Source organism: Lacerta agilis, chromosome 14 (genome assembly GCF_009819535.1).
Source record: "Lacerta agilis isolate rLacAgi1 chromosome 14, rLacAgi1.pri, whole genome shotgun sequence".
NCBI classification, from domain to species: Eukaryota; Metazoa; Chordata; class Lepidosauria; order Squamata; family Lacertidae; genus Lacerta; species Lacerta agilis.
This window is the reverse complement of record NC_046325.1, coordinates 37,756,030-37,783,315: the sequence shown is the minus strand read 5'-3', so window position 1 is coordinate 37,783,315 and position 27,286 is coordinate 37,756,030. Positions and strand designations below refer to the sequence as shown.

The 27,286-nt window shown below is 45.9% G+C and overlaps 1 protein-coding gene across 5 annotated transcripts in view; it reads right to left on the bottom strand.

Moving 5' to 3' along the window:
* The window catches only part of FMNL1 (formin like 1), a 108,180-nt gene that overhangs the window by 25,394 nt on the left and 55,500 nt on the right, over positions 1-27,286 (bottom strand). For 2 of the 5 annotated variants that reach the window (XM_033169995.1, XM_033169996.1), the window contains exons 3-10: positions 26,822-26,905; positions 25,852-25,925; positions 19,426-19,509; positions 16,854-16,991; positions 12,674-12,802; positions 11,389-11,497; positions 10,612-10,688; positions 9,491-9,584 (exon numbers count right to left, since the gene is read on the bottom strand). In XM_033169995.1, coding sequence (XP_033025886.1) covers positions 9,491-9,584; positions 10,612-10,688; positions 11,389-11,497; positions 12,674-12,802; positions 16,854-16,991; positions 19,426-19,509; positions 25,852-25,925; positions 26,822-26,905 — 789 coding nt within the window. The remainder of the gene's footprint in view (positions 1-9,490; positions 9,585-10,611; positions 10,689-11,388; positions 11,498-12,673; positions 12,803-16,853; positions 16,992-19,425; positions 19,510-25,851; positions 25,926-26,821; positions 26,906-27,286) is intronic. The other 3 variants (XM_033170000.1, XM_033169997.1, XM_033169998.1) reach the window with 2 other exon arrangements.

The following is a 27,286-nucleotide window of genomic DNA, read 5'->3' as shown; positions in this document are numbered from 1 at the left end:
TGGGAGTGCCAGATTCCCAAAGAATATTTTAAAAATTTCTCTGGATCGCCCCCAGCAACAAAATAATTGGGAGTTCGTTCAAAGTGCATTTTATGACATTTCTATTCCATCCAAGGAACTCGTGGAGTTAGTATTCCTTTTTATCTTTACAACAGCCCTACGGTGTAGGTTAGGGTGAGAGATTGTGACTGGCCTGAGGTCACCCTGTGAGCTTCACAGCGGAGGGATTTAAACCCAAGCCTCTCTGGCCCAAGTCCAAGGTCCGCTAAATGCATGTATTCCGTAATGACAACTGGAACATTAGACAACAAAAGGAAAGGGATGCTGGGGGGGGGGGAGAGAGAAAGTGAAACTATAATGAATTGGAAAAAAGTGTTTAAGATAACTGTTATGTACTGAGTTGAATAGGATCCAAAATGCAGCAGTTTGATTGGTCCCAGAACAATAGGATTGAGATTGCAGCAGTCTGACTGGTCCCAGAACAATAGGATTGAGATTGCAGCAGTCTGATTGGTCCCAGAACAATAGGATTGAGATTGCAGCAGTCTGATTGGTCCGCAGGAGCCACCCAATCCAGCTCCAGGTGGAAGTGAATCCGCATTCCGATTGGCATACAGGAGTATCCTGGAATTAGCCAATCACGTGGGGCCCATTGTGTAAATAGTGTATATAAAGCAAACGTTTTGGGGGAACTGCATTCCTCACTACTATGAGCTGAATAAAGAGCATGAAAGTCACACTGGACTCTGAGTATCTTTCAATAACTTTTATGAAAAAAACAGAAGCCTTTTTACTAGGGTTAACAGGAAATGAAATACCAAAAGGATTCAAAAGAAGCGACAACAGCCGCACAAATGCTACTTGCCCAGAAGTGGAAGAAAAAGTCCCCTGACCAAAGAAGAGTGGATGACCAAGATGATGGACTATGCCAAATTGGCAAAGATGACTGTGAGGATGAGGCACCATGATTCAGTCAAGAGTGCAAAAAGTTTATAGAATATCTTAAAGACCACTGTGTACACTTAAAAACGTTAGCAGGATTATTGTAACATGTATAATGTAATATTAGTTAAGTGGGGGGGGGGGAGAAGAGCGACAAAATGAACTAGAAAAAATGTAGTTAGATGCAAAGAAATAGGGGGAATTTTGGAAATCTGGGGGTGGGGGTGGTGGGAAGTCTGAGGGATCTAAGTAATGCCAGGAGCGCAGAATTTGAAAATGATTCAGTTACAGGTAGGTAGCCGTGTTGGTCTGCCATAGTCAAAACAAAATAAAATGAAAAATTCCTTCCAGTAGCACCTTAGAGACCAACTAAGTTTGTTCTTGGTATCTGAAGAAGTGTGCATGCACACGAAAGCTCATACCAAGAACAAACTTAGTTGGTCTCTAAGGTGCTACTGGAAGGAATTTTTCATTTTATTTTGTTTTGAAAATGATGTGAATGTACAAAAAACTTGCTTAAAAAACGAAAATAATTCCCCCCCCCAAGAAAGAAAGTGAAACAGGCGGTGGGGGGGGGAGCAACCATTTATAAAAGCGTGATTGTTGATGACATTTCATGCAACCTTATGAGAACAATAGAAGCAGAAAAAGGAGCTTGCCGTCGACATTCTGAAACGGAGGGAAACTTCAGGTAGAGGGGAAGGGGTGAAAGCAGCCAAATGCGGTTACCTAGGGCGGCTGCATTACATTGGGGAGGGGGCAGGGGGGCGGTCTTGGTTTTGTTTGGCAGATACACACATTCGTGTAAGGGACCAAGGAGGCATGGGGTGGCAGGTGGGAATCTACAAGCATGTCATTGTGTATGGCATTGACACAGCCCTGCTTAGATATACAAAGCTTCCCCCCCCCTCGGCCCAAGATGTCATTACTCCTCCAGTTACAGCTGATGCAGCCAATAGGGATGGATATTCGATATAGAGGAGGGCAGTGGGGCTGGGGGAAAGAGGAGAGGGTTTCTCCCGGAGGCTGTTGACTCCGTTTCCCTCGCTTCCCACCTGTGACTCTGAACCCTCAACGGGGATGAATGTTTCACCCAAGATAAAATTGCAGCCTTACTACAGTTTGCTACAAGCACAAGCTGGATACACAGCAGCTGCCCGACTGTCCCAAAGCAATGTCAACATTTAAAAGCACATGCGTTTTTAAAACTTTGCAAAAGAAATGCGCTTTGGGCAATGCAGCCGATCTCTGCCCAGGAGTGGCCTTTGCCGTTTGTTGAATTTAATCAGGCTGCTTGGGACTTCTGTTCCTATTCTTTTCGCTGTTTACGAGCCTAAATGCCGTAAGTTCTTGCGTGGACTAGGCATAGATCTGCCTGCCCGCACACTGTCTGGCCAGAGTGGTGCATGCTCTGGTTATCTCCCGCTTGGGCTTCTGCAATGCACTCTACGTGGGGCTGCCTTTGAAGGTGACCCAGAAACTGGAACTAATCCAGAATGCAGCAGCTAGACTGGTGACTGGGAGTGGCTGCCGAGACATTATAACACCTGTCCTGAAAGACCTACATTGGCTCCCAGTACGTTTCCAAGCACAATTCAAAGTGTTGGTGCTGACCTTTAAAGCCCTCGATGGCCTTGGCCCAGTATACCTGAAGGAGCGCCTCCATCCCCATCATTCAGCCCGGACACTGAGTGTTAGTACGCCCTGTTCAGCCCACGTCTTAAGCGCGTGCATGGGCTAGGCGACTGGAGCACCGTCACTGACCTTCTGATCATAGGAACATAAGACACAGCATTCCTGGAGAACAGGTCCTGGTGCAGTGGACTCACATCTGCTCATTGGGAGCACCTCAAACTCAGCAGAGTAAAAACAGAAGCAAGCCGTGGAGGTTTTGAAGCATACCTAATTTACAGGTGAAACTCAAAAAATTAGAATATCGTGGAAAGGTTCATTTCTTTCAGTAATTCAACTTAAAAGGTGAAACAAATACAGTGGTGCCCCGCTAGACGAAAATAATTCGTTCTGCGAATATTTTCGTCTAGCGGTTTTTTCGTCTAGCGAAGCGGCAATGCAAACCGTGGTTTTCGCTAGACAAAAAAAATAAAAATTTTCGTCTTGCGAGGCAGCCCCATAGACAAATTCGTCTTGCGGGGCAGCCTTCCGCTAGACGAATGCCTTCGTCTAGTGAGTTTTTCGTCTAGCGAGGCACCACTGTATATGAGACAGACCCATGACATGCAAAGCAAGATATGTCAAGCCTTTATTTGTTATAATTGTGATGATTATGGCGTACAGCTGATGAGAACCCCAAAATTAACAATTTCAACTTTGGGGTTTTCAACAGCTGCACGCCATAATCATCACATTTATAACAAATAAAGGCTTGACATATCTCTCTTCGCATGTCATGGGTCTATCTCATATATTAAACTCCAGTAGCTAATGAAAACAATTGCTTACATAAATTGACTTTTCCACGATATTCTAATTTTTCGAGTTTCACCTGTATTTCTAACAGTCACTACAAATCACTACAGACATGCATGAGAGGAGCAGCTCTCATACAGCCACCTTATCTCTACACAGATAAGAGCGAAAAGTTTTCAGTACCAGAGACGGAAGAACCGAAGAGTAGCTTCTGCACCCTCCTTCCTCATAACATGAAAGCAAAACAAAAGATCAGGCGATTCTTGCAATGGGAGGGGTGAAAATGTCAACACTGAGGTCCAGCGCCGAGGGCCTTCTGGCGGTTCCCTCGCTGCAAGAAGTGAGGTTACAGGGAACCAGGCATAGGGCCTTCTCGGTGTGGAACGCCCTCCCATCAGATGTCAAGGAAATACAGTGGTGCCCCGCTAGACGAAAATAATTCGTTCTACGAGTGTCTTCGTAGAGCGAATTTTTCATCTAGCGAAGCAGCGATGCAGCGCGGAGGTTTTCATGCCGAAATTCCCCCCCCCCCCCCGTCTTTCGAGGCAGCCACATTGACTTTTTCATCTTGCAGGGCAGCCTTCCGCTAGCGAATGCCGTACATCTAGCGAGTTTTTCGTCTAGCAAGGCATTCGTCTAGCGGGGCACCACTGTAAACAACTATCTGACTTTTAGAAGACACCTGAAGGCAGCCCTGTTTAGGGAAGTTTTTAATGTTTGATGTTTTATTGCTTTATTATTATTATTATTATTATTATTATTATTATTATTCTGCTGGGAGCTGCCCAGAGTGGCTGGGGAAATCCAGCCAGATGGGCAGGGTATAAATATATTATTATTATTATTATTATTATTATTATTATTATTATTATTATTAACCATAGGAAGTTAATTAGATCAACAGATTAATTTCAGATAGCTTACCAAGGTATTCCAGCTATGTCATACTTTGATGAAGTGGCAACCAAAGCCTAGAAGGGTTTTTACTTCAGGGCATCAAGCAATCAGATGGCACATTTGGAGCTTCAGGTATGTAGAAGAAGACCCGAGAGCAAGTCTGAAATTGCCAGAAGCCTTAAAAGTATGAAGTTGGGGAGCCAGGGACGCTTAGGCTATCTGGGAGTGATGAAAATTATGGCCCTCTTCCCTGATTTTCCTAACTGATCTGGCGATAAGAGGAAGATAAGAGGCCATTTGAGATGCTTTTAGGGTATCCAGCTTGCACAAAGTGACGTCTCACAGTGCCAGTGGCAAAAAACAAAACAAAACCTGATGTCATCTGGTAAAATAAAAATCAATAAAAAAAACCTTCAGATATTTTGCTGGTCCACTGGTGGATGGCTAAGACAACCCACCTGAATTCTGAGATTTCCTCTCAAATGTTAGGCTGCCGGAAAAGTGAGTTGGGACACTGCCCATTAGAACAAGCGAGGTTTTTTCCTTGAAAGACTGATAGGATTTAAGTTGCCCTTTGCTGTTTATGTAGGTCTTGGCACTGATATTCTCTCTGCTGACTAATATGTCTTTTATCTGAAGAACTGGGACAAAGGCTTTTAGGGCCAGGCAGGTTGCCCAGAATTCTAGGTTTCATGTTGTACACAGACATCTTTTGGAGGCCAACTGCCCTGAGCAAAGGTTTCCCCGCAATGGGTTGCCCGGCCTTGAAATCTGACACTTCCTGGGTGAACAACCAGGAGAATACTGAACATGCATTATTAGCCTTGGGTCACCATTTCAGAGATTCGCACATCTCTAGGGCCGCCTTTCCCAGCCTTGAATCCCCAGATATTGTTGGACTAGACCTCCCATCATCTCTGACCATTGGCCATGCAAACTAGGGATCTGAAAACCCAAGGTTGGGGGAGGCTATTCTAGGGGAAAGCAAATGTGAGGTATCATCAGAGAAGGTATTTGCTATTGCGAAGCCCCCGTTTCCAGTCTGTAAAATGGGGGAAAGAGCCACCCACCTACCTCACAAAGGCCTATCCCGTAATAATAAATTTTGGTAGCCATCATTCAGGTTTTTGCCGCCAGGCAAACTTAACATATCTACGCCCCCCTCCCCCCCCCGGAATCGCTACCTCACAGGAGATAAAACTCAGTGGTGGAAGTGACTTGCCAAATGCTAAATGATGAGAGTTAGTGGCCTTAAAACTGCAGAAGTAATGATGCATAAGTCATTTCTGAAAAACTACAGACAATTAAGCCATGCAGGAGAGGAGAGGAGAAGAGAGAGGAGATGGAGGATAATCCCATATATTCAAGCAGAAAGAGAATCTGTGCCCAAGTTCCCCACCACCACCACCAATACAGGCCCAATTTGTCCAACCGTGCTGGAGTGACAGATCAGGCTTGCACCTGTCCGTTTGGCACCTAGGATTCCATTTCCTCCCTTCCAAAAGCTTTGGCACAAGCCAATCTGCTCCGTGGGCAAATTTTATCCCGTGTAACCTAAGCAGACCCTTTGTCAGCTCTCCCTGTGTCAGTTTACAGCAACAGCACAAACGCCAAAGAGACTAGTTTCCCTTCTATTCCCTACTTATTAACTTAGCTCATCTAAACTTACAAAAGGCTTAATAGGCAGCAGTAAGATAAATTCAACAGTGTAAATAAGTTTTGATGAATGTAATAATGGAATACTGAATGGTTTAGTTTATATAAAATATGCAGGGATTTATGCTGTGCAAAACGAACCATGGAAAGAGAGGGAGGGAAGTCACTGATATGTTAAGGTTGTTTAAGCGAATATTCTAAAATGTAAAACAGAAATTTAATTTTAAAAATTGTAATAATAAAAAAATAAATTTACAAGGGCTTTACTAAACTTTACTAAGAGCCAAAATACAGGAAATGCCATATTTGCATTTAAAGTTCAGGACGTTGCTGTTTTTCATGGAAATTGCATCAACGTGGTATGTGTGTGTGTGGGGTGGTGTTGCTGATAATTAGTGGGATCAGAGCAAATATGGAGGAGAGGGGATCTAACCCTATCCCTTAGGAAGAAAATCCCTTTTCTTCAGGTGGAATTTGCATTAGTTCAGTTGGTAGAACATAAGACTCTCAAATCTCTGGGTTGTGGGTTAGAGGCCCACATTGAACAGAAAAGATTCCTGTACTACAGGGGGCTGGAATAGATGACCCTCGTGGTCCCTTCCAACTCTGTAATTCTATGATTCCTCCAATGTCACCAAGAAGGGATTTCCTCTCAAAGTAAATACCACCTTCAAAAAGCTTTGGCACAGCAAGAAGAATGGGTTAAAACCCTCTCCATACCCCCTCTGCTGCCATTAATCACTCATCCCCAGCTGATGCAGTTGACATTTTTAAAAACTGCACACATTTAACATCACATTTAGCTTGACCCTAAGTAGTAGGCGCTTTCATTCTTACTGTGCATATACAGAACAGACTACAACACTGTGAGAGAATTCACCCATCGAAGTTTGAGCAACTGAAAACACACTCTCTTTCTCTTTCAAAGCCACACTCCTTACTTATGGAAAATATATGGAAAATGTGACCATTTTAGCTTTATAACAAAGCAAGTGCTTAGCATTCAAGGAAGGTCATGTAAGGCTGGTCATGTAATGTTGTTCGGATGCCTGATTATCGCTTTCCAAAGCAACTACAGTGGTGCCTCGCAAGACGAATGCCTCGCTAGACGAAAAACTCGCTAGACAAAAGGCATTCGCTAATGAAAGGGTGACTCGCAAGACAAATTTCCCTATGGCTGTGACTCGCAAAATGGAAACGTTTTGCGGTTTCTTTTTTTCCGTCAAACCATGCTTCCTCCGATCGTGCTTCGCTAGACGAAATTTCCACTGTACGACAGCACTCACGGAACAAATTAATTTCGTCTTGCAAGGCACCACTGTACTCTATTCCAAACTTAAAAATGGAAAGCGTCATGCTGGTGGTCAACAAAAGAGGTTCAAAGTCTCTCTCAATCTAAGATTATGATTCTAGCCAGAATAAGATTATGATTCTAGCCGGAATGGCAGTTATTGCACTGGGATGGAAAGAAAAGGCTAAATGGAAAATGGAAAAATGGAATGATTATGTTTTTGAATACGTACAATCTGAAATATTTGCACAGATAGCAGCAGAGGATAGTTGGGAAAATATATGCCAAAGAATTACAAATAAATGGGCATTATACAGGAATTGGATAGAAAGGGGTGAAGCCAACCCAAACATACAAGCTCGAATGAACAGACTGTGTACATGGATAAAGATCTGAAGAAGGAAGGTCTGTCCAGAGGGGAGGGTGGGAGGGGAGGGGGGAGGACTAGGGGGGAAAAGGTACTTTGAATGGATCTAGTGATGTAAGCCTCTTCAGGAACCACATGTAAATAAGTTAAATAAAATAAATAAATTTTAAAAAGTCTTTAAAATTTAATTTTTTTTAAAAAAAATGTAGTATAGACACCGACAACTGGGAAACACTGGCCTGTGAGTGCTCCAATTGGAGATCAGCCTTTACCAAAGGCTTTGAAGACACTCAAACTCAGGACGAAAGCGAGAAACATGCTAAGAGGAAGGCACGCTTGGCAAACCCTCACCATGATCGACTCCCACCCAGAAACCTATGTCCCCACTGTGGAAGGATGTGTGGATCCAGAACTGGCCTCCACAGTCACTTACGGACTCACTGTTAAGACCATGTTCAATCCATGGAAGACAATCTTACTCGGCTACGAGTGATCGCCGAAGAAGAAGGCTGGGGTACAAACTGCAGGCAGTAGCAGCAAAGGGATCTAGAATAAAATGGAGCAGGGGGAGCCACTTTCTATCTGTGATAAGCCACCCCACAGCACAGTGTTTGCCCCGCATCTTTCCACACATGCTCCCCAAGCTTCTGACTGCTGAGTGAGTCACGCTTTATCCCTGAGCAAAATATGAAAACACAACTCACACTTCCGCCTGAAAGGGTCTACCTTTACAGAAACAAAAGCAAGAACTGCCCACAACCTTTAGAGGAGCTCCAGCCCTGCTGTTCATGCACAAGTCACTGTTGTGGGTCTACTTCCTCTGAGGGCAGGCTGCTTCTATGCATTGGGAACGACTGAATGATAGAATAACACAGAATGCAAACTCAATACAGGAATATCTACTGCGTGGGAAAGGCCGACTGGAACGAGGCAAAAGCCTGAGCAGTGAATTGTGCAGAAACCCAGTGGATGGGTGTACTTTGGGCTGTGCTCACAGGACTCTTTCACTACAGTGGTACCTTGGTTCTCAAACTTAATTCGTTCCGGAAGTCTGTTCCAAAACTGAAGCATTCCAAAACCAAGGCGCGCTTTCCCATGGAAAGTTATGCAAAACAGATTAATCCATTCCAGACTATTAAAAACAACCCCTAAAACAGCAATTTAACATGAATTTTACTACCTAACGAGACCACAGATCCATAAAATGAAAGCAATAAACAATGTACTGCAGCAGCAGCAGCAGCAGCAGCAGCAGCAGCAGAAGAAGAAGAAGAAGAAGAAGAAGAAGAAGAGGAGGAGGAGTTTGGATTTAATATCCTGCTTTATCACTACCCGAAGGAGTCTCAAAGCGGCTAACATTCTCCTTCCCCTTCCTCCCCCACAACAAACACTCTGTGAGGTGAGTGAGGCTGAGAGACTTCAGAGAAGTGTGACTAGCCCAAGGTCACCCAGCAGCTGCATGTGGAGGAGCGGGGACGCGAACCCGGTTCACCAGATTATGAGTCTACCGCTCTTAACCGATACACCACACTGGCAGTCACACAATCAATCAATCAATCAATCAATCAGTAGCTGAACTGGGTTCCTCACAGTCACAAAAACAAAACAAAAAAGAGCCGCTAAAACAAAAACGCAAAATAAATAGCAAAAACAGACAGGACTCAGCGTAACACTCAAAACGGAAGTGTGGCACTCCAATCAGAAGCGTAACACTCAAAACGGAGCACGTTTGGCTTCCAGAAAAAGTTCGCAAACTGGAACACTTCCTTCTGGGTTTGCAGTGTTTGGGTTCCAAGTTGTTTGAGTACCAAGGCGTTTGAGAACCAAGGTACCACTGTATTTGATTGACTTGCAATCTTGTTGCACGCCAGAAACCAGGCACCGTTGAAAGGGTTACGGAGCTTACAAACCTCTTTGAAATTGTCAAACGCAGCCAGGATGATGTCGTGTCCCCCTCGGACCAAGCAGACAGCCGCCAACAGCTCCAGGACGAGGGCTTTAGTCCTGCGAGGAGGAAAGCAGTGAGGTGGAGGACTCCCAAGTGGGTCATCGTTCCTGAAAAGGGGCCGAAGGGTGTGATGGGTGCAAATGGCTCAAGAGAAACTCCCAAGCGGGGACAGACAGCTTGTGGGGTTGGTGAAGGTGATGGGTTCAAGGGTTGCCATTTCCAGAAACACAAAGCACGGCTAACTAGCTTGAGCCTCCTGGATTAACTTGCTTGGTGGGGACATCTTCTGCGGCAAATTGGTGGGCGGGTCCAGCCCGCTACACAAGGGTTCGGGCTACCTTTCCCTCCCTCTGTTATCCGTATGAGGGAAGTGATGGGTTTGGGGGCATGTCGGTGGGCTATATAAACAGGTGATGAACGGCAAGGGGGTTAGGAGAAACAGTTCTCGGGAGGAGAGTTAATAGAAAAAGGAATGAGAAAGGCCGCAGGCCGCAACCACAGCTGGGAGTGTGGGGAACGGACAGTAGGGGAATAGAACTGATGCCACTTTTGTGGGCATTTCTTGAGCCTTTCAGGGTTCCTTTGGTGGGAAAAGCAGGCATAAGGGACAAGCCAGATATGGCAAACTGCATCTCCCCCATTAAGCAAAGCCTGGGCACTCTAAGTGCTAATAAAAACGAAGCGTATTTGGCCACACTTTCTGAAGTCAGGCGTATACTGTCGAGTGCCATATACCGTACTAGGGTATCACAGTTTTTTAAAAATCTTCTTCTTGACTGGGAAAAAAATATGCTGTTCACACCCTTTCTCAACTCCCCATAGCATACCTTCCATCTTTTTGTGTGTGGGTCCTTTTAAATGCACCCAAACATAAAGGAAACAGTGGGACTCAGTGCACTGGAACATGCGACGCAATTGTAAAGAGAGTCCAGTTTCCTCACTATGAAACATCCTATCTAGGATTTAGAGAACAGGGCATCCCTGTTTGGAAGGCTTCGACTCTTAGACAGGCCTGAGCTCCATGCATCTCTCTTTTCAGAAATGAAGAAACACGTGTCCGGAAAAAGAGTTCCGATTCCTTACCTGGGGTTCTTGTTGTTGAGGCTCAGTGTGATTTCATTGACACAGGCTGGGTGGTTCATCACGAGGCTGAAGCCGGACTAAGGGAAAGGTGAGAGAAGATGTTAGCAATCCGAGTCGAGCTAGAGGCAATTGGGGAATGGTGACTGAAGGGAGGGAGAAGAGGGTTCCTCTCATTCCGCGGAGGGTCAAGGACTGGATTCTTTCTCAAGCAGGAGCCTTATCATATGAACATTGGCAATACCTGCCCCCCCTGCTCCCCCCACTGCCAAATGTTTAGAGTTTGGACCTGAAGGAGCGTCTCCACCCCCATCGTTCAGCACGGACACTGAGGTCCAGCTCCGAGGGCCTTCTGGCGGTTCCCTCACTGCGAGAAGTGAAGCTACAGGGCCTTCTTGGTGGTGGCGCCCGCCCTTCAGATGTCAAAGAAATAAATGACTACCTGACTTTTAGAAGACATCTGAAAGCAGCCCTGTTTAGAGAAGTTTTAATGTTTGATGTTTTATCGTGTTTTTAATATTCTGTTGGGAGATGCCCAGAGTGGCTGAAGAAATCTAGCCAGATGGGTAGGGTATAAACAATAAAGTATTATATGGGCACCATAATAGGCTGGACACCATACTTTGGGGGGGGGGGGTTTGGCAGAGAGTTGCAGGGAGCATGGCTCCAAATGTATATGTTCATCCCACTTTCATCTCTCGTCCATTTCAAGAATCTGCAAAAACCCGTTTCACCCGATGTGGGCACAATCCTCCCCAACGTCCCATTGCCCGCGGTCACCTGGTAATTCATGATGGCACGGAGGCACATGATGCACACGTGGACATCGTCCTTCTGGCTGACGATGCGCGAGTTCCTCAGCGCCTTCCTGCTGTGTGCCAGATTGAGTCTGAGGTAGGGAAAAATGGAAGGAGGGAGGAAAGGGGGAAGGAAATAGCTGAATGAGAAAGGACATCGGATATCACCCGGCAGTCAAGTCCAACAGCATAAAGAGAAGCACAGGAGCAAGGGCCCGAGGAGCAGGAAATTGGGGGGAGGGCAAGGGAGAGGATTAGGCTGGGCAGCAGGATTGCAGTATGAGAACCCTTTGGGTCTCGGGTCACGAGTTCAAATGCTAAACAGAAGACGCCACTGCCCAATGAAAAACAAACTCTCTCCGGTCTGGTTTTCAGGACACCACTTTCTTTAGTGAAAAGGCCACAGGGATCTCAGCAGGCCATGGGAAGGTGAGCTCCAGATTATGTTTAAAATGCTAAGGAAATATAATACGCCATGATAAGCTATCAACATGGTTATGGGTGCAGCAGAATATGGAATGCGGCAACTTTTGGGGGCCCATCCTATTTTTGTTGTTTTAAGTTGTTTTATGTTATTTTTTAACGATGAGTTATAAATTGCAATGGCCCACCCCGGGAACTCAGGGTGAAGGGCAGGTAATAAAATACCAATGGCCATAATGATACTTGTGCCAAACGTGGTAGCAGTTGCTCTTCAGATCTGAGATTCTCAGTCTCAAAGTTTCTAGACCTCATTGTGGAAAATAAAGCCGAAACACACATGGATTAAACCTTTAAAAAACTCGAGGTGGCGATGTCTCAATGGGGTTTCAGAGGCACTTCATCCTGACCTGGTCCCTCCCCTATCTCTGTTCCACGCCCCCTTCCCACCGCTTCTGTACAACAGCTCCAATTCCCTGCACACAACAATGAAAGCTAGAACCAAGAGCAACAGCAGCAGCAGCAGCAGCAACAAGAACAGCAAAGCAAAAAGTGCCGGAACGTGGTTGTGCAACCGACAAAAATAAAAGCATGCAACTATCTGCAGGTGTCCCGGGTTTACAAAATGCATTCCAGTTACAGAGCTATTAAAAAAAAATTTAAACAGGATTTTACAAAAATGGCCTCCCTGCTTCGAGGGCTCCTAAAGTTCGGTACCTGAGACTGCCTGCCGAAATGAACACAAAAGCTTAGGAGGGGGAAGAACATGCCCTTGGCCTAGACAAGCCTATGCCCTCCGGGCGCATTCGCAGGGGACGTTTCTGGTTACGGTTTGGGGAGAGGCTCACCGCGGTGAGTAGGAGTTGAGAGGAGGCCTGGGCCTAGAGTCCTGCTCGCTCCCGGGGGCGCTGGAGGAGGGGATGCTTGGGTGGACTTGCTGAAAGAATGTTTGGAGCTGCTGGTTCAAATGGCAACACCTGAAGGAGGTGGAAGATTGCAATCCTGCAGGACAGGAGGGAAAAATAGGACGCTTCAGGTGGACGCTTCCCCCCCCCCACCCCCCGTTGCCCCACCCCCGACCTCAGTGGGGAAAGTGGCCCTCGTGGCACCACAGGGGAAGACTTCGCTGTGGCTGAAAAACAACCACCTTTGAAACTGTTTCAGCAAACCTAGCGAGTAACCGTGGCTCGTCGCTGCCCACCTTTCCGAAAGAATATTTTTCCCTATGTTGTGTTCCTCAAATGAAGTTTCCTAGGGTCGGAGGCCCTGTCCGCACTAGGCATTTAAAACACTGTTATACAGGGTGATTCATAATGAAGTATAGTTTCCAGATGCTGTAAGTCATCTGTAACAGGTGACGACACGGGCCACAACTGCAAACCGTGAGGTAGATGTACTCATAAAGTTTGTGTTCCGCTACTGAGGGAAGTGACGTGTCACGTGGCCAGTCAGGCAAAATGGCGGCGCCTGCAGCGGAGAAGGCGTTTTGCGTTCTTGAATTGAGCAAAACGGAATCTGTAACTAATGGAAGTCGTCGATAGTGTTTGTACCGCCATTCAACGAAGCCCGGGGAAATCAACAGGTAGGGTGAGTCGCGTTTGGGCAGAAATGGATGACTGGTTCGATGTGTGTGTGACAAAGGGTGCACACACAGAACATCTGTGACCGTTTCTAAAAAAAAACTTTAAACATTCCCCTACAATTCTGTTATAGGAAACTTAAGATATATTACATTCTTCTTTTTTATAGTGCGTTGAAACTGTATACTTCATTATGAATAACCCTGTACAGTGGAATCTTGGTTTTTGAACGCAATCGGTTCCGGAAGACCGTTCGACTTCCGGAACATTCAAAAACCGAAAACTGAAAGCGGAAGCCTCAATACAGTAGGGAAACTCAAAACAGAAGCTGCGTAGCATGTTCGGCTTCTGGAAAGGGGAGCAGTTAGTTCCGGGTTTTTGGCGTTCGGGAGCCGAAACGTACGACAATAGAGGCGTTCGGCAACCAGGGTTCCACTGTACTGTTTTAACCTTCATTGCTTCCCCCAAAGAATCATGGGAAATGTAGTTGGCTAAGGATGCTGCTGAGAGCTGCCTACAATTCATAGGCAGCAGTTTAACAATCAATCTGCCCAGGGAACTCTGGGGAATGTAGTTCTGTGAGGAGAACAGGGGCCCTCTTAAAAGACTCTCTGTACCCTTAACTAACCACAGCTTCCCGGTATTCTGTGAAATTGTTAAAGTAGTCTAATGGGGCTTTAAATGTATGGCGCAGATTATGGCCAGAGAGTCTGACCTCAGGGGCCTTCTAACTCAATAGGCTGCCGATGTAGGAAATCTGTAGCTGGAGCTTTCCCGATAAATGGCCATAAGAACTTAAGAGGGGCCTGCTGGATCAGGCCCATGGCCCATCTGGTCCAGCATCTTCTTCACGCGGCGGCTAATCAGAAGTCCACAAGCAGAACCTGAGCACGAGAGCACTCTCCTCTTCAGCTATTTCCAGAAAGTGGTATTCGGGAGCCTACTTCCTCTGACTGTGGTGACAGAGCATATCCATTGTGGCTAGAAGCCACCGATGTTCTCCACGAATCTGTCTTATCCTCTTTCAGAGCCGCCCAGCCTCCGCTTCCTATGGGGCAGGAACTCTTTCCTCTGTGGATTGTCAAGCCCAAGGATGGAAAATCTTTCCTTGTACAGCAGCGGCAACCTCCTTAGCCCAGTCATTTCTAGCTGTTCTGAGAGCCACCCAAACTAAGTCGCTTCACATTAAGGCCCTTAAACCATAGAAACAGACTTCTGTTACTCAGAAGGGCTGACTTTCCCTCAAGTCTATTTGCATTTCATTGCTGCAGTTAGCAAACGGAGCTCTGAGACCTAAGGCCTCATCCCCTTCCGACCCCAGAGAAAAAGAGCATCCATTTTGTTTTAATCTCTTCAGTGGAAGTAGAACAAAATGGCCTCTTCTTTTACCAACGCAGGGGGAAAACACTCAGGCACCCTCAGTGCACACCTAAGTAATACAACTGCTAGCACAGAGATAGTAACTGACGCCTCAATTTATTATTTGCCTCTTTTTTCATTATTATTTTTTTTAAAAAAAACCACCAGGATGGCGGCAGGAGGCAGAGCAAATCTTCCTTCCCGATACATGGTTCAGTGGGCCACTGCATTTCTCGGCGTCCATCTTTTCAATCTTACAAGCTCAGACTACAAGCAAAGGCGGGCGAGCCCCTCTCCCCACCGCCCTGCCCCCGAGGGTCCCTAGGCTGGGTACCTACCGTGAGCCGTCGTCCCAAGGGGAGCGTGCAAAAGAAGCACGGGGTTAGAACAAGGGGAAAGAGGAAAAGAGGGAAGGCAGAGACAGGAAAATGCAAGAGCAGGAAAAGGAAACCAGAACCTGCCATCTGTTAGGCCACAAAAACCACCCAAGGCTACTCATCAATAATCATCAAACTACTCTTAGGGTAGTTTGCTTCTAAGGTGGTAATAGATTGGGAGAGCTTAAAAATTGGTTGGTGGGTTAACTTGCCTGATGGTTGTGGAAACTTTGTAGGATTGAGGGCCAATATTCTGGGCTCATTGAGGGTGTGTGTGTTTGTGTGCGTTTGCAGGCCCCCAGATTGGTCAGTTTATGACACTAAATTAAAACTCAGCCCCTGGCTGGTAATATATGTAAATGAACATATGGCGTCCGTGGAGCACATGGCTTTTCAACATTGTGGAAACTTGCAATCTCATGCTCCAGGGTCTCTGTATAAGAACTGCTAAACTAGCCCAAACTATGCCGGAGATGGGAAATATAGCATAACTGAAGCACCAGCTGCAAGCTTTTCTTTTTCTTTTTTCTCCCTAGCTATCTCCTTATTTGAAGGGACGCGGGTGGCGCTGTGGGTTAAACCACAGAGCCTAGGGCTTGCCGATCAGAAGGTCGGCGGTTCGAATCCCCGCGACGGGGTGAGCTCCCATTGCTTGGTCCCAGCTCCTGCCCACCTAGCAGTTCGAAAGCATGTCAAAGTGCAAGTAGATAAATAGGTACCGCTCCGGCGGGAAGGTAAATGGCGTTTCTTGTGCTGCTCTGGTTCGCCAGAAGTGGCTTAGTCATGCTGGCCACATGACCTGGAAGCTGTATGCCAGCTCCCTCGGCCAGTAACGCGAGATGAGCCCCGCAACCCTAGAGTCGGACACGACTGGACCTAATGGTCAGGGGTCCCTTCACCTATTTATTTCCTTATTTAACCAAAGGAAACTTCAGTTCCCCCCCACCCTAATTGAAGCGATTTGGATGCTAAATACCTTCGATATTTTTAGATGGAGATTTCCACACGTCAGCTGAACATCTGATTGAGAATATGGAAGTGCCCTTGCATAGGCAAGCCCCCTCTACCTTAACCGTCAGGCTTGCCTGAGGTAACCCTTCTTCAAAACTCAGCTCTTTCGTTTTGCCCAAGTCTATATTATAGTCTGTGTGGGAATGTTTAGGACTCAGTCCAGGTAAACAGGAAGTTAAGCCTGGAGGACTGAGTTACCTTCATGTCCTCTCTAGCAGTGTTGGGTTTGGCTGCTCTGTGTTTACATCCCACAGTCTGAAGACCCACGGGGCTGCAACCTTGCTGGAGCTAAGCAGCTCTAGGTCTGGTTAGTGCTTGGACTGGGAGACCACCTTTGGGACTGCAGGTACACTACCTCGGGTCCCACGATGGGAGAAAGGGGAGATATCGATTGAAGGAAATAAACACAGAGCAGCTGCAATGAAAACAGCTTCCCCCCTTTCAACTTTTCATTTTGCAGACAACGCTCTCCCCAAAAAAAATAAGCTTCACATTGGCGAAACCAGAGAGCGGTTTCCAACTTGGCGCTTGCTGGGTTCGTGTGCTTTCCCTTTCTGAGACGTTTCACTTAAGCGTAGCTTTAAGTGAGGCGGGAAAGAGAATAAATGCGAAAACGCCTCTTTTCCCGGCGCCACAACCTGTGTCCCGAGATGGGGGGGGGGAGCAGTTCAAGAAGCGCTTGCCAGTGTCCGTTCTGTTACCTGACAGTCAGGTGCCTTGTTTTGGAGGAGCCCTGCGTAGGGGAGTTGCTGCTTCTGCTGAGGTCCTCCATAGATCTGTCCAGGGCCTTCCCCTTGTCGGACCCAGGGCTCCCATTGTCAGTGCTGTCCATATCATACCTGGAGCCACACATATAAAAATGGGTGTGCGTCAGCAGGTGGGCGGAAGGAGGTTTGCCAAGCTGGCGACCCTGGAACCGAGGCGTCAAAGCAGGGCTGCCGCTAGGAGCACATCTGCACTACAAGCTTAAATAGGCCAAGAAATATCCGATGTCTCTCGAACTCGGGTCACCAGCTGTTGTTGGACTACAACTCCCATCCTCCCTAGCCAGCAGGACCAGTGGTCAGGGATGATGGGAGTTGTAGTCTAACAACAGCCGGAGACCCGCGTTCGAGAAGCACTGAATTTTAAGCATTTGATTTCCACACTTCCCCCTCTCCCTTTTCCTGCGGGTTTCAGGAATTGGTGTTCAAACTCTTATCTTCCTATCCAACCGTGCAGAAGTGAAGTTGCTCTCCATGGTGCTGATGCAGTTCCATTATGACTATACAGTCGTACCTTGGTTCTCAAATGCCTTGGTACTCAAATGCCAAAAACCTTGGAAGTGTTCCGGTTTTCAAACGTTTTTCAGAAGTCGAATGTCCGATGCGGCTGTCGGCTATTGTTTTTCTGGGGCGCCTGCACCAATCAGAAGCTGCGCCTTGGTTTTCAAACATTTTGGAAGTCAAACAGATTAAGTCTGGCGCTTTTGCTTTTTGTTTTGAGTTTTTGTTTTTGCAGCTCTTTTTTGTTTTGTTTCTGTGACCCAGTTCAGCTACTGATTGATTGATTGATTGATTGATTGTGTGACTGCGGAAATGGGTAAAAGCCCCCCCCCAACTAAACAAAGACTATCATCAGTGCAGATAAGAAAAAAAAATTAATTATTAATTTTTATCATCTGCAATACTGTCTTACTTTATTTTATAGTACATTGATTATTGCTTTCATTTTATGGATCAATGGTCTTGTTAGATAGTAAAATTCATGTTAAATTGCTGGTTTAGGGGTTGTTTTTAAAAGTCTGGAACAGATTAATCCATTTTGCATTACTTTCTATGGGAAAGCGCGCCTTGGTTTTGGAACGGACTTCCGGAATGGAATAAGTTTGAGAGCCAAGGTACCACTGTAGTTAGCAATACTGGAAGCTGCCTTATGCAGAGTCAGGCCCATTGGCACATCTAGCTAAGTACCGCCAGTTGCCCTCTGGGGTTTTGGGCCCTATTATCTCCCAGCCTTATCCGGAGATGCCAGGAATCGAACCTGCCACAGAGCCTACGGCCCTTCCCTAAAGAGTACGGGATTTCTATTCAACTGCCTTCATGGACTTTGGCCGCTCTTAAAATGGGAAGCTTTGCTAGTCACAGTTACAGAGAAAACTTGGGAAATGTGCAGGTGGCGTTTGCTTTCTGTTCCCGGTGGCTAGCAGAAGCAGAGTTGATTAGGCAAAACAAGCAGGTATAAATGCTCAATTTGAGCAGAATGCTATCTCTCTATGACATAACCTATTTGCCAAGAAGAAGCAACTCAGGTAGGGAGTTCTTGTTAAGACTCAGGGCTGTTTGTTAGTCCCTCATTCCGCTCGAGGACAGGAGAGCGTGAAGGAATTATTGACTGGGTTAAGTTAAATCTCTTCCAGTTCAGGAATGATTCCTCAATAAAGTGAGTGAAGCATAACTGGTGCTCTGGCCAAAACTCAGGGGTTATTTCAAAGACACGGGAAAAGGAAAGAATAAGGCAGAAAACATGGGTTAGATTTCACAGAGCAGAGCCCCTTTCCCTTTAAGAGGACAGCTTAGCACCCAACTCCATATATAAAGTAAAGTTTGCAGCCAAAGAATTGTGAAAAATTAGTTCTGCGAGGCCCTAGCAGAGTTTAAGACTTTTTAAAAAAAAGCTAAGCTCTGTAGCAAACCACTTTGGTATCTGAGGGGAGTTTCAAGTCAGTTTGCAATATGTCAGGTTTTGTCCGCTGGCCCAAGGACAAAAACGTAACCCTGATGAGTGCAACCTCTTGGTAGAAAAGCAGCAATTTCCACCCCAGCCTACGCATGCCCTATTGGATAGGCAATAGGTGTTCTCTGCTGGACTGGGGCTCACAATAACAAGGCTAGAAGCTTTGCCTGGGATAGCATCCCCACCCTTAATTCCTGATGATCAGGTTGTGAACGGCACCACCGATATAGTCAAAACAGCGCCGCCCATGGACAAGAGGGAAGAATCAACAGGCTCGAGGGAACACCGGCGTTTGCGGAAACGTGAAGAAAAATAAATAGGGTGGGTGGGTGGCAGGAGAAGGCTCCTAAGCATCCCAATGGGGTTTGGGCATGGGCATGCTCAACAGCCACACAAAGGTAGTGGGTTGATTTGTGGAGGCAGAGCGAGTCGGGTTTTCTGGGACAATGGAATTGTGGGAGCAATCCACGCCGCAATGTTTTGTTGCAGGCCCCACTAGTCCTTCCTGGATCCTGACTTTAACCATCACTTCCCCACCAAGCTGTGGCAGCAACTTACGTGACAGAGCACTGGGCAAAGGCGAGGTAGTCCACCAACACATCGAGTCCTTTGTTTTCTTCGTTCAGGAATTCCTGGACCCAGCTAGGGGAGGGGGAAGGGGAGAGGAAGAACACGCAGATTTATTTATTTTTCTCCTAGAATAAAACATGGGAAGAGTATCCTACTGCCCTTTCCCCAGCATTTGAGGTCTGCCTCATCTTTCTCCAGAATCCCTTGCTGGTATTTTCTCCTGCTTCTTTCTAGACAGAGATTGAAGTCTCTGTTTTAATGTAGTCAAGCGCTCTAGGCTCCTTCCCTCACTGATTCCTGCAATCCTTCAAATCATGCTATTAAGGTTCCAATTAAGGGAGGCTTTCTTTTGAGTAGACACCGGATAGGGTTTGTATTATGGTCCCATTTTCCAGGTGGGGACTAAGACTGAGAGTCAATTGAGACATTCGGGGGGGGGGGGGAACATACTCTACAGTCGTTCTGAGACCATAGAACCAAGGTTTTCACATGTCCGTCGGCTCCCTCATAACAAAAGCTCCCTTTTTTACATGGGTTAACTAGCAGGTCACTGAGAATGTTAATGTAGACATTTGAATCTCTCTCCCTTTCAGTGATCTGTGAGTCAGAAGAGCACCCAAACATTCTCTCCTTCATTTTGTGCTCTGTAGGGACTATATTACACCAGAGAATTCTGGGTACTGCAATTTGTTAAGGGTTGCTGGGAACGGTAACTCTGCGAGGAGTGAACCACAGTGCCCAGCATTCTTTGAGGGAAAGAACACACTTTAAATGTGATTTAAAAGCAGAGTGTGCATGCAGTCTTAGCTATCTGCCTGTGGTGGGTAAGAAACGTCTCTATTTATTGTTTTATACATACATACATGCATTATTTTATTTTATTTTATTTTATTTTATTTTATTTGTATGCCACCTTTCCACAGTTCAAAGTATGCTCAAGGTGCCTTACAACATGAAAAAAAAATAAAATAATGCACAACTGCAACGCAACAAAAGTAGGCTGGAGCAATAAACAGAACACCAAAATATGAAGCCAAAGTAAACCATCTCCACATAAATCACAATTATCGAAAACAAAGGTACACAAAACCAGCATCAACAACAGTAACAACACCCCAACCCCAACTTTTATCACATTGATAATGATAATGATGATAAATTTTTATTATTTATACCCCGCCCATCTGGCTGGGTTTCCCCAGCCACTCTGGGCGGCTTACAACACATTAAAAAATGTTGTAATTGTGATTTTTTTTTCATGTTGAAAGCCGCTTTGAGCATGGTTTGAACTATGAAAAGGTGGCATACAAATAAAATTGCGTGTGTGTGTGTGTGTGTGTATGTATGTACGTATATGTATATGTATGTATGTATGTATGTATGAGAGACCATGCTGACTGGTATGCTTTTTCACTTTGTGACTGGTATTGCTTTTTCACTGCCCCTCTCCTGCTGTGCTGTCAGAGACAAGGCTGAGGACGGAGTACAGCTCTGATGAGGAATGATGGGAGTCTCCCCCTCCCTCTGCTCCTGACCAGGATCCTGAAGCTGCCCAGGAGCAGTGGAGCAGTATAGATTTGGAACGGTGGTTTGCAGAGGGGCATAGTTCTGAAGACAAAAGTTGGGACAAACTGGGGGGAGGGAGAGATCAAAGTGAAGAAGAACTGGAAGACAGAGAGCTAACAGACTCTCTCTCGCCGGAAAGTGTCCAGCCTATCAGTCCAAGGTTATGTAGAGTAGATAAGGTGGCTGTACAGAAAGTACAGGGGTTGCGAGATCAGGTTGAAAGGCATGAAAGTGACTGGGGTGGGGAAGTGGGTGGAAACCTTAATTGGGAACACCGTCATTCCGAGAATGGCTGCTTTGTTCTTTTGCTGTGATCACTAAAGACTCTTTAAATGGTAAGAGACTCTTCTCACTTTGTCCTGCTTATCCACGGCCAACGTGGGGGAGGAATCCCAGTCCCCAAAGCCTGACATGGGCTCAGTGATATTCATGGCCAATTTCCTTCCATGTAAATGCTTATTTATACTCCCAATCGCAAATAAAGCCCAGCTGTGTGATTTCACCTATTAGCTAAAGTGCAGGTTCCCCTTACACAGCAAACATGGGCTAAAAACTGGTCTGGTACCTGCTTGGAGGTGAGCAAAGCACTTGCTTCTACCAGAAAACCAAAAGTTCTGTTACTGGAGCAAAATGAATTGCAATTACCATACACTTGCAAACGTTATCCTCCATGCCACCACCGACTGTGGAATCATCTTTTTTTCACATCACCATGAAAACCTTTCACTGGCGTATTCATGGAGAGATCTGGTATTTTTACAAGCTGAAAAATTCATTTTCTCCCCAGGACATTTTGCCACACAGGAGCACATTTAGAGTGGTTACAAACATAACATTTGGAGATTTGGGGATATGTTCTATTAAGGGATTTCAAAAGCACCTCCGTGCAAAAGTGAAAAGTCAACAGATCCCCACAGAAAAACTGCAACCCTCTCCACATATGCAGCTAGAAAAGGCTGCGTTCAGCATATAACATTTCCACCTGGAGGTGTTCAAATGATTACTTAAAAACAAATCCACCCATATGAGCTTGTATCTTGGATCCCGAACGCCTTGCAAGTTGAACATTTTGGCTTCCGAACGCCACAAACCCAGAAGTGAGTGTTCTGGTTTGCGAACATTCTTTGGAACCCAAACGTCCGTCGCGAATTCCGATTGGCTGCAGGAGCTTACTGCAGCCAATTGGAAGCTGCGGCTTGGTTTCTGAACGTTTTGGGAGTCGAACGGACCTTCTGGAACGGATTCCGTTCGACTTCCAAGGTACCAATGTATATGTTGGCAATGGCTTCATCAGCAAGCGTCCCCCATGTTAAAAACAACAGCAACACGGTGACTGTAACCTATCGTAAGTCAGCGGCTGATGAAGGAATTTCAACGCAGATCTTCCAGGGTTACGAATTTTCACATGGGCTGCTAGGAATACCCAACAAGAGACTAGTATTTGTCATTTGTAAATGGTCGCAACGTGGGACAGAAAACAAGAGAGTTATTTTAAAATCATGACGTACATTCTGGCCAGTGTAGGTAGCGCCTGAATATTACTGACATGCCACAAATGCAAAAAAATAAATAGATGAATGCAACCGTCAGACGTGGAAACGGCCTGGCAGCCTTTTCACAGGGCTGCAATGCACCTGCTGGAGCTCCTTCCTGATATGCAATTTGCTCCTTTGTACTCCATCAGGCCCAATAATACATTTTGTCACAAAACGCTGACACGACTTGTGCATGCTGGCTCCCACTGTTCCCTTTTATTTTCTGAGTGCTTGGCAGGCAATCAATCCAGAGAGATAAATGCTTCCCCGTCTAAGCTGTTAATTAGCCGGCATACATCACTGTCGTTAATGGTGTCGGCTGCTGCCTCCGACATGCCGGGGTCACCTTCTCTGCAGAGGGCCTAGACCTTGGCCGCTACCACCCAGGTTGTTTGAGTAGTCCGAGTTAAAGGGGGTGCTGGACTGGGGGAGAGGGGCCGCATAGCTCAGTTACTGACAAATGAGGCAGGGCCGTTAACCAACCTAAGCCGCTCCGACATTTATGTTCATGTGAACAACTAAACGTTTAGCATCTCATTAACAAACGCTTAACGTGCTTCTGATTCTCGAGCTCCTCGAGGGGACCGGCGGCTGCGTACGCACAATACCTTTGTAACAGATTCCGAGCACTTTTTCGCCCTCAAAGAATTCTGGGCATTGTAGTTTACCCCTTGCAGTGTTATAATTCCTAGCCACCCTTTAAAAACATGCTGTTTGTTTAGTCCTCTTAGTCATGTTCGACTCTCCGTGACCCCATGAACCAGAGCATGCCTTGGAAACTCTCACTTTCTTCTCAAAGCGTCTCCTTTTTTTATGTCCATGGAGTTTTCTTGGCAAAATGCTGGAGTGGTTTGCCAGTTCCTTCTCCATGTGGATCACATTTAGTCTAAACTCTCGGCTATGACCTGTCCGTCTTGGGTGACCCTGCACAGCATAGCTCATAGCTTCTTGGAGTTAGTCAAGCCCCTTCGCCACCACAAGGCAGGGATCCATGAAGGGGCTTTAGAAACTACGGTGCCCAGAATTCTTTCCAGGGGGTGGGGGAATGGGCTTTGAGTGTGCCTACTAATAAGATGGGGGTGCTGCCTGTCTGGCTTCTAGTGGGAAAGTTTGGCCCATGACATTGAGTCACGCGCCTTGTCCACAGGAGACCAATAGCGCTCCTCAATATGATCAGTTTGGGGTCTGCAGGGTAAGGTATCGGGGTGTTGTATGCTGGTTGTTGTTGTTGCTGTTTAGTTGTTTAGTCATGTCCGACTCTTTGTGACCCCATGGACCAGAGCATGCCAGACAATCCTGTCTTCCACTGCCTCCTGCAGTTTGGTCAGACTCATGTTAGTAGCTTCGAGAACACTGTCCAACCATCTCGTCCTCTGTCGTCCCCTTCTCCTTGTGCCCTCCATCTTTCCCAACATCAGGGTCTTTTCCAGGGAGTCTTCTCTTCTCATGAGGTGGCCAAAGTATTGGAGCCTCAGCTTCAGGATCTGACCTTCCAGTGAGCACTCAGGGCTGATTTCCTTAAGAATGGATAGGTTTGATCTTCTTGCAGTCCATGGGACTATCAAGAGTCTCCTCCGGCACCATAATTGAAAAGCATCAATTTTTCGGTGAGCAGCCTTCTTTATGGTCCATCTCTCACTTCCATGCATCACTACTGGGAAAACCATAGCTTTAACTATACAGACCTTTGTCAGCAAGATGAATCTTTGCTTTTTAAACCTGACCTAGTAATTCTTCCCTCTCTTTGGTTGTAAGGGCTCATAGACCATGAGAGTCATCTAGTCCAACCTCCTGCCATTCAGGAATCCTGCCCACAGCCATCCCTGAGGCAGCTTGAACCAACCAACCAACCAACCAACCAACCAAGCATTGCCTTTATTGAGCTAGTATGGAAGGCAGGCTAGAAGCTGGATTGAATCAAGAATAATTATATAAAGGAAAGGCAGGTTCCAAATGTGGGGGCTCCCAGGCATGCCCTAGGACATTCCAGCTGTCCCTCCGACCTCTTGAACAAAGCAGCACCTGCCGAGTGAGGGATTATCTGCAGCTGCATCCGACACACTGCGAGGGTATGCATGCAGTCAGCAGGAAAGAGAAGGGAAGCCCAAATGCACCTCCGCTTTGGCAGAGAAAATCAACACTACAAAATTCTTGCTTTGAAACACATACGGAGTTAATACATACACGCTGAATAACACAGGTCCAGAATGCCTTACCCTGCACATCTCAATCTGATCAACAAAATCTTGTGGATTCAGTGTAGTGGGCCCAAATCTGCGGAACTCTTTCCCACTAGAAGCCAGTTACAGGTAGGTAGCCATGTTGGTCTGCCATAGTCAAAACAAAATAAAAAAAATATAAAAAATCCTTGCTACTGGAAGGATTTTTTTTTATTTTGTTTCCACTAGACGCCAGACAGGCAGCATCTCTGCTGGGTTCCAAACACTTGGTTAAAACTGTTTTATTTTAGGAGGCATCACAAACGCTTCTTTGGTTTACGTTCCTGATTTGAAATTTCTAATCTTTTAAATTTATTAGGCTTATCTAATGTTTTATTTTGGTATACTGCATTTATCATCATCATCATCATCATGGTAAGCCACTTTGAGACCTCAATGGTAAAAAGCAGGGCAAACATTTTAAAAGCAACAAAACAAATTTTGCCAGTCCGTTATAGTTGGTGCTACTGGATTCTTCCAGTTTCTGGCCACTAACATTCTTGCTGCTGTTATACCGTATAAGCAAATTACTCTTTCTGGTTTTTTGATCTCTTCCGGCAAGATGCTTAACAGGAACATTTCTGGTCTCTTTTTGAATGTGTGCAAAATTTAATGTTAGAATATCTGTATTTAGCAAAAACAACAAGTAAAGTTAGGAATCAAATGTCCCAGGAAGTATGGAAAGAATGGAGGATATTCAAAGATTACTTAAGGAGTAATGGTATAAGTGGAATCCTAATGGCAGGTGCAGACTGAACCTTTAAGGTAAACAAATAGAGACTTAAGGATGGAAAATTATGATTTGTAAATGAAATATATAACTGTACGCGATATAGGTATAATAGCTTAAAAATGCAATGAGGATAATTGGAGGTACAAGAATTTGTTTGTAAATAAGAAAAGAGAAGAATAGCAGTTTGTTTATGTTTATGTTTACTTTGTTGTGTTTGTGTTTGTCTTTATGTGTATTTGTATTTTTATGTGTATTTTTAAATAATAAAGAGAGATAAAAAAAAAGCAACAAAACAAATAAATGACGCGATTGCGCACAGCTAGGGTCTGCACAGACAAAAGCGTCGGCCGTCGGTACTAACCCTATGTAGTTTGTCCTCAAAGATATCTCCAGCTCCCGAAGAATCTGGGTGGACTCTTGAGCCCGTCTCTTAAACTGGGTGGACAAAGCAAAATGAAGGGGAGGAGGAGGTTAACATGCAACCGTACCAGCAACGTTGATTACCGACGTTTTTACTTGCATCGTGCAGCCAATTCAAAAATTGATTAATAAAAATAAACAGGTTTCAAAAATACCCAACCTTAAGTGAGAAATGCACATGTGCAGAGCGAGAAATTCTGAATGGCAGGTGTGCATTGAAGCTGTCAGGTTTCCTCATAATAATGCAGGGGTGGCCCACCTTCTCCTCCTGCCATCAAGGGCTGCATTTCTTCAGAAGCTACATGGCAGTAGTGCGGTGGATACACCCCACAGCTCCATCCATCCATTCCCTTTCTCGCACGCCACCCATTAATACAGAGATCCACCTACCCCCTCTCCCACGCTCTGCTTTTCCCTATCTCTTCCCTTCCTTTTCTCTCCTGCTGCCACGGATTTGCCGCTAAATTCCTTCCCTTCCCCGCTGCTCTCTGCATCCAGCCGCCACTCAGGAGAGAGGCTGGGAGGCAGGAGGGAACACAGAGATGCTTGGAGGCCTGGCTGCAGAAGTCTATCTGCCCTGCTCCATGGTTCGGCCTCTAAGCTCACACATGCTACCATCCGCTGGTCAATCTTGCTCTTCTCCCAAGTCCCGTCCACCTTCAAAGCAGCATCGTACCACTTTAAAACAGCCATGGCTCCCTCTTCAAAGAATCCCACGAGCTTGCAGTTTGTGAAGGGTGTTCAAGAGACCCTTATTCCCCTCTCCCAGAGCTACAGTTATTGGAGTGCTTTAACAACCAAATCCTCTTCCCGAGGAGCTCTGTAAACGATAGCTCTGAGAAAGAGGACAAGCTGGAAAGGAAAGCAGGGGACAGTGTAGAATACAGTTGCATCATCTAGTTCGAAGTCACCTTTCCGCTGAATGCACCCGTGTCCAGGTAGCTCTTCAGTTTCTGGATGTAGGCAGAAGGCGGGTTCTTGACCTGAAACCTTTCCTGCAGAAAGAGACACAAAAAGAGAAAGACAAACTTTATTGAATTGCAGGTGGGCATTTTAGAGCTGCCTCTAAAGGCACAAACATACCATGATAACACGAACGAGGGACTAATTCACATGGCAGATATTTGGGCCAGCGGAGTAGACAACACCCAACACCAGGTGTCTCCCTGCAAAGACACTGCAGAGGCTTCTGGGCCCAAACATCAGCATTCTGCAGTTGCTAGGCAAACATAGGTAAAAGGTAAAGGACTCCTGGACCAGGGGTAGGCAACCTAAGGCCCGGGGGCCAGGTGCGGCCCAATCGCCTTCTCAATCCAGCCCACAGACGGTCCAGGAATCAGGATGTTTTTACATGAGTAGAATGTGTCCTTTTTTAA